Source organism: Helobdella robusta, assembly GCF_000326865.2.
Source record: "Helobdella robusta unplaced genomic scaffold HELROscaffold_92, whole genome shotgun sequence".
In the NCBI taxonomy this organism is placed as follows: Eukaryota; Metazoa; Annelida; class Clitellata; order Rhynchobdellida; family Glossiphoniidae; genus Helobdella; species Helobdella robusta.
Window position 1 is genome coordinate 61,740 of NW_008705527.1, and position 7,769 is coordinate 69,508.

Sequence of the window (7,769 nt, forward strand, 5' to 3'; positions counted from 1 at the left end):
TCCGTTGGGCCCTTGACACACACGCACACACACACACACACACACACACACACATACATTCATACATACATACATACATACATACATACATACATACATACATACATACATACATACATACATACATATATACATATATACATACATACACACACATACAGAATTATTAATGGCCAAATACATACATACATACATACATACATACACACACATACAAACAAACAAACATGCATACAAACATACAAACAAACATGCATACAAACATACAAACAAACATTCCGCCAGCATATTTGTATTGAGCTTAAAACCATTAATTCTTCAGCACCCCAGCCCATGCAATCATACATTTTATTGTTACAATGTTTCGAAAATTGTATGTATGTGTGTGTGTGTCTGTCTATATGTGTGTGTGTGTGTGTGTGTGTGAGCGTATGCACAAACATATAAATATAAAAAGATACAAACAAAATAGACAACAAACACAATCACGAACACAAACAAACATACAAAGAGATACAAACGACAACAAAAAACAAGATGTCTGACAATAATCATATCAGGTTCTACATACATGATTGATATCAATAAAAATTAATACAAATGATGTTGTGCGGTTCAAGCTGATAGTGATACTGATAGTGGTGATGATGATGATGATACTGATGGTGGTGATGATGATGATGATGATGATACTGATGGTGATGATGGTAATACTGATGATAGTGACGATAGTGATTGTGATGATGATAATTGATGATGATGATGAAACGCACGCACGCACACAAATTCACAGGATATTAATTTACAGAATGCATATATCACTTATTCCTTATCTCCATTCCACTAATAACACTTAATTATATGCACACACACACACACACACACGCATACACACACACACTCACACATTTATACATATATTATATATATATATATATATATATACATACATACATATATACATATATATATTTAACCTTATAAGTTTAATTTGTGATGATGATGAGGGTAAGGAAGATGGTGAAGGTGACGATGATGACGTCACATCATTACAGCAACATACAACGTTGTAATCGCTTTCCATCCCGTCAATACTTTACAGTTACGTTGCAATTAAATCGAAAACAAGTTACAACCAAATTACAATTACATTATTCGGCCCCAGGGACCCCAGTTCATTTAGTGGTCGACCAGCACATCACTGCTTACGGATCCGGATTGAGCTGCGGAGTTAGTGGCAAGGAATCCACATTTTACATCGTTGGGAAAGATGGTTTGTTCTCTTTGGCATCGTTATCATTATTATTTATTATTGTTATTTCTATTATTTATTACTATAATTATTATTTATTATTATTAATTGTTATCATTTGTTGTTATTATTTCGTTTTAAAACTGTTGATCAGACAGAGTTGCTAAAAATACATACATGTTGCATCGCCAATACCCTCTCTCTCTTTCTCTCTCTCTCTCTTTCTTTCTGTCCCTCTTTGTGTTTTTTCTAACATTCTGTGTCACAAAGTAAAGTACTGATACTGAATCTAGTCTCGGATTGAATGATTGATTCATCCATTGTTGAATGAATGAAATGATTGACTGAACGAATGATTGATTGAACGATGGATAATCAGTTGAAAGATGGATGAATAGATGGATGGATGGCTAGATGGATGAATGGATGAATAATGTTGTATCACCATCTAGAAATTTGGTAGCCCACCAATGACATTCTATCAATTCATAAATTCTTTTGGAATAAACTCATGTAATTCACGATCACTACTCTCTTTATTCTCATTTCTCTACTTTTCTCCTTCCATTTTTCTCTTTCTCTCTCTCTCTTTCTCTCTCTCTCTCCTCCCCATTCATACTTTCTTCTTTCTATTCCTATTATTAACCACTTTAAAAATAAATAAAAATAACTAGATGTTTTTAAATAAATCTTTTAATGAAGGAATAAATAAAAAATAAATATGATAACACACACACAAATACACACACACACATCCAAACACACACACACACACACATAGACACACAAACAAACACACAAACAAACCCACAAAGAGTATTTTTATTATTCCATAGGTTGAATTCTCGATTATATGGATATTACTAAATTTATATACTTGATGATCGAAATATTACTTTTTTTTAACAATATTCATTTATTAGGCAAACATATTTGCAGGTGTATAAATATACATATGTGTGTGTGTGTGTTTGTAAATGTGTGTGTGTCTATGTGTGCGCGCGTTTGTGTGTGCATGGGTGTGTGTGCGTGTAATAGGTAAATAGAGGTAAAAGAAAAGAGAGAAATTAAGATGGAGAGAGAAAGAAACCAGAAATAAAAATTTTGTTACAACTACTACTTAAATTATTTTAAAAAGTGAAAGTTATTTTCATCATCCTCATCATCCACATATTCATTATTGTCATCATTATCATTGTCATCATTATAATCTTCCCAGTAGTATTAGTAGCAGCAGCTTTAGCTGCTGTAGCAATAGCATTTGTACTAACATTAGTAGAGTAGTAGCAGCATTAGTAGTAGCAACAGAAGCAGAAGTATTATTATTCCATTTTCAACGAATTTTTCTCTTTGACGACCGCAGACGATATAGACATTGAGATAAGCGGTCCTGGGAAGGCAGATATCGTTCGCAAGAAAGAATCGCATGGAATTGTTGAAGTTTCGTACGTACCTTTGGCTGCCGGAGAGTATAACCTACACGTTAGGCACAAGGGGCATGAAATTTATTCATCACCCTTCCAGGTTAAAGTTTCAGGTAAGGATGGGTAGGTGGGAGGGGGTGGATTTGTTGAGGGGGTCGTTTTTTGATTTCTTGCTTGACGGTTTTTGTTTTGTAAGTAGTTAATTTGTGTTTCTTGTTTTTTTTTTCATCAAACTAGGCGAAGGTCAGAAACGTACCCAGCTATCAGTAGCGGCGACAGGCGCGTACGTGCTTTGCGGGGGCAATGTTGACCTTGCGAACATGGTTGGGGTCATAAGGTCACCCAGTGGTGGGCCGGCTGAACCTTGCATGCTTATGAAGACCGCTGATGGAAAATTGGGTTAACCACGTCACTTAATTATATGAACTTGTTAAATAATTATCATTATTATTATTATTATTATTCGTTTGTGTAATTATGATTTTATTTGCTGTTATTTGTGAACGTTATTGTTGGTTGTTGCTGCTTGACGGTTGAAATTGACTTGAGTTTTACTCCAGGGTTTCACTGATAAATAAAATGCTTATTGAAACATTACTTACATTTTTATTTCTTAAAATCATTTCTGCTTACACAAAATGCAAATTATTTTTCTCATTCTACAGCCATAGCATCATTTCAGCCAAAGAGGAAAGGAATGTACATGGTCGAAGTTAGCCAAGATGGCCGACCTATTAGCGGTAGTCCGTTCAACGTGAACGTAAGTGAGGCAGAACTCTGTCACGCGTCGAAAGTTCACGTGTCTGGGTCAACAAAAAGCGCCAACGCCAATCAGTGGAATGACGTCAGCATCGATTTGTCGTCTGCCGGTCTGTTTCATGTCTATTTTTGTTTTTTGGGTTATGGTTTTGTTGCTATCACTGTGGCTAAGACTATTCGTGTGGGGCTGTTTGTTGCTGCTCGTGGCTCTGGGGTGCTGTTTCCTCAATGTCTTAATTTTAAGACGTAAAGCCAGCACCCAACTTATTGTGGAGACGTGCTTACGATCCGATACTCCAATATGGCTTTCGTCAACCAACAAATTATAAAAATGACTACAGGGCTAGGAGCATTGGGGATTTCCATAGAGGGGTCTCACAGGTCAGACCTGGAAATCAAGGGTAAAAGTTCATCTGAGTACGTCTTATCTTACAAGCCGCACGAGCCTGGCATATATCTGCTCAATGTTAAGTTCGGGGATGAACACATTACCGGTTGGTTGGTTGGCTGCTCATTTTTTACCACTTCTCTACAGAACTAAAACGTTTTTTTAAAAATAGAATAAAAAATAAAAACCAAACAAAAAATAGGCAGCCCATTCATGGTGAGTGTGTCCGGCGAGCCATCTGGTCGAGTGCGACAGACAGTCACAAAGAACATCAACGCCGCTAGGCTGGTCAGAGCCAAGGATCAGTGTAGTTTGGAGCTGAAACTTACTGGGCTCAACCCTCTAGACTTAGAAGCCATACTGACATCACCGAGCGGTGAATCGGAGCCGTGCGAGATCCGTGATAAGGAGGACCACCTCTTTGAAATTAGGTTCACCCCGCCGGAAGACGGAGTGCACACGCTCAGCATCAAATACAAGGGCATCCATCTTCACGGTTTCGTTATTTTTATATTTGTTTAATTTTATTTTCGTTATTTTTTTCAGTAAAGTTTCGTGAAATCCATGCAATATGCAACATAAACAGCACAATACAATACACCACGATAAAAAAAATTTCGTAAAATACAATGAAATGACGTCACAGGAAGTCCATTCCAGTTTTCCGTGGGTAAGTTGCCAGTGGGCGGAAGCCATAAAGTGGAGTTTGGCGGAACCGGAGTAGATAGGGCGGAAGTGAACTCTAAAAGTAATTATGCATAATTTTTAATATAATTAATCATAATAAAAATGCATTTTAACAAAATTTGATATCTTTTTTAATAGTGTACCAATTTCATTTAAAGAGTAATAATTTACGATAGGTTAATAATATGATGTTTATTACTACAAATTTCGTTTAAAACTATTTCCAATCATTTATTTCCCATTAAATAACGCTAAATTCATTTAAAATAACATCCAATCCAAATTATTTGCAGATTATTTCAACGTTTACACGAGGGAGGCGGGCCAGGGACTGCTTTCGATAGCCTTGGAGGGCCCCTCCAAGGCGGAAATAAACGTAGAAGACAACCCCGATGGGTTCTCAATTGTTTCATATCAAGTGGCCAGAGAAGGTACTAATCTTCTAATCACCCTAATTAGTGTCATTGTGACATTTTAACTACATGATTGAAGAGATCTATCAGTAGCTAGGGCAATTATCAAGTTAAATCATTTGTTATATACACATTAAACTGATTTCTAAAGTCAATTTCGCGATCGAATTTGTTCTTCATTGGAGGCAGTCATTAAAACTGCTATGTAAGCCATGTTTTAATGGTGGCATAAGTTACTTCTTTACGCAATCCCGAATGACAGGTGATTACGGGATCCACGTGAAGTACAATGACCAGCACATCCCTAGATCCCCCACCGTGGTTCACGTTTCTCCGGAGAGTAAGGACGCTCAGCTGGTCACTCTCCACGGACTGAGAGACCGAGGTTTAGAAGTGAGTTTAGATTAATGTCTCCTGAAATCTTTTACAAAAAACTTTTGCCGAAGTTGGTATATTCATTAAAAATTGTTAATCGTCAGGTGGATAAACCAGCAACGTTCAACGTGAAACTGAACGGCGCAAACGGTACGTTGAAAGCATTCGTAAAGACTCCATCAGGCACTGAGGAGGACATATTCAGTCAAGAAATTGATCACGATATCTACGCGGTAAGATTCATTCCAAGAGAGAATGGAGTTTATTACGTGTACATTCGATTCAATGAAGCTCATATACCGGGAAGTCCCTTCCCCATGCTGGTGGGAAAGTTGGGAGCTGATCCTGCCCATGTCGTGGCTAAGGGACCTGGGATCGAGAAGGGTGAAGTAGGTTGGTAGTTGAAAAAAACTTTCATTTAAATAAATATCACCTATTAAAACATCGAGTCTTAGTTATACTCTTTACGTTTTAGGTAAAATAATAATATCGAACCATTTAAAATATTCACCGTTAGGCAAGACTTGCAAACTGAACGTGATAACGACAAATGCGGGGGCCGGTGTGCTGGCGGTCAACATTGACGGCCCGTCAAAGGTGGCCATCGTATGTTCAGAGGTTGAAGAGGGTTACGACTTTACGTACACCCCGATGGCGCCGGGTGATTATTACATCACGGTCAAGTTCTGCTCAGTTACGATAGCTGGGTCGCCGTTCAAAGCTGTCATCACAGGTCATTTTTAAAACATTTTTATTCGCCATCAAATAATTAAAATTGTTCTAAAAACCAAAAAAAACAGATATTTTAAGATAGATTTTTTTCCAAGCCAGGAAAGGGAAGGCAATCGGACATCGTGGAAAGCTCCGGATTATTTGTTGAGACGGTAGAAAAAAAACCAGGTGCGTCGAAAGCCAAACGTTTCCACGGGGATGCCAACAAAGTTGTGGCTCAAGGAAACGGATTGAAGAAAGGATTTCCAGGGAGAGCAGCTAACTTCACACTCGATTGCAAAGAAGCTGGTAAGTTGAATTAACAAGATATTTTCCAACAAGTTATATTTCAACGCAATGTTCATTCATTTTAGTGAATTTTTTTAAATCAACAAAAGTTTAAATCAACAAAACCGGTCAACCCTTTCTAAATAACACGAACTCAAAGGTCAAGCCCTATTAACGTTGGGTATGCTATCACCGAACGGCAATCCAGTCCAAGAGTTATCGTACAAAAAATCCAGAGCAGGCGTATACACTGTGACGTACAACGCCCCTGAAAAGGGCGAACATGCCCTAACCGTTAGGTGGGGTATGGACGACATACCTGGCAGTCCCTTTGCAATACCAGTTGGTTGAAGTATTGGGTGGTATTTTTTGGTGAAAGTGCGAACATTTTTAATGGTGATTTTGGGTGTTGTGTGCGTCTTTAGAATACCAACAGATGAGTTATTACTTTAATAGGGTATAAGGGGAATGAGAGAAATGAGAGGGAAAACATAAAAATGTATTTTTGAATAAAGTTTAATTGATATTTTTTATATCACGAGTGTCGATCCAAACGTTAATTCTTAAAAAAAATAAATAATAAATTTACAATTAAAAATAAATTGACTCAATTCTCAATTTATTTTTCATTTGATGTAATTTATTACCTAATTTTCATTCAATATTAACATAAAAGACATACACGAACACACATTACACGTTTATCCATTTATTTTCGATCTTTAAAATCACATCATAGTACACATACACGCACGCACACACAAAGTTACATCACAGTACACACACAAAATCACATTACAGTACACACACACACACACACATACAAAATCTCTCACACACACATAAAAACAAAAATCATATCACAGTACGAATATACAAACACACACACACAAACTCACACAATACACACGCCAACAAAAATATACACACAGTCATAATTAAAATTATATATATATAATAATTATTATATTAATTATTAAAATTATAATAATTTACAGTCGTTTAAAGGTAAACTCTAATAAAAATGTTGATTTTTTTTGCAATAATTCATAAATGTTCTAAAAAAAAATCTTTGCCTTTTAACCGATTTCCTAATTAAATTAATAGAATGAGAGAGATATAGCGCTTTATAAATTGTGTATGTATATATATATATATATATATATATATATATATATATATATATATATATATATACATACATATTATATATGCATGTCAAATTATAATACATTGGTATGAACAAAACGAAATATCTGTTAAAAATTTGTTACATAATTTTGTTCAATAACAATGGTAGTAATAAAAAAGAAAAAATAATAATGATAAATAATAATAATGAAGAATAATAATAATGAAGAATAATAATAAAGAGTTATAATACAAATCTATTTGAGCATTTGAAAACGCCATATGCACACATTTGTGTGTGTGAGAGTGAGAGAGAAAGAGAGAGAGAGAAAGAGGGTGAA

At 35.8% G+C, this 7,769-nt stretch overlaps 1 protein-coding gene across 1 annotated transcript in view; it reads left to right on the forward strand.

The window, feature by feature from the left end:
* HELRODRAFT_116537 (hypothetical protein) overlaps positions 1-7,768 on the forward strand; it is a gene marked incomplete at its 5' end in the record, with an annotated part of 8,571 nt that extends 803 nt beyond the window's left edge. The window contains 15 exons of the mRNA XM_009033477.1: positions 1,175-1,292; positions 2,638-2,789; positions 2,914-3,075; positions 3,342-3,545; positions 3,777-3,933; positions 4,030-4,319; positions 4,470-4,571; positions 4,804-4,941; positions 5,186-5,316; positions 5,403-5,691; positions 5,816-6,031; positions 6,130-6,318; positions 6,458-7,093; positions 7,116-7,614; positions 7,642-7,768. Coding sequence (XP_009031725.1) covers positions 1,175-1,292; positions 2,638-2,789; positions 2,914-3,075; positions 3,342-3,545; positions 3,777-3,933; positions 4,030-4,319; positions 4,470-4,571; positions 4,804-4,941; positions 5,186-5,316; positions 5,403-5,691; positions 5,816-6,031; positions 6,130-6,318; positions 6,458-6,648 — 2,339 coding nt within the window. The 3' untranslated portion in view covers positions 6,649-7,093; positions 7,116-7,614; positions 7,642-7,768. The remainder of the gene's footprint in view (positions 1-1,174; positions 1,293-2,637; positions 2,790-2,913; positions 3,076-3,341; positions 3,546-3,776; positions 3,934-4,029; positions 4,320-4,469; positions 4,572-4,803; positions 4,942-5,185; positions 5,317-5,402; positions 5,692-5,815; positions 6,032-6,129; positions 6,319-6,457; positions 7,094-7,115; positions 7,615-7,641) is intronic.
* Position 7,769: the final 1 nt, after the last annotated feature.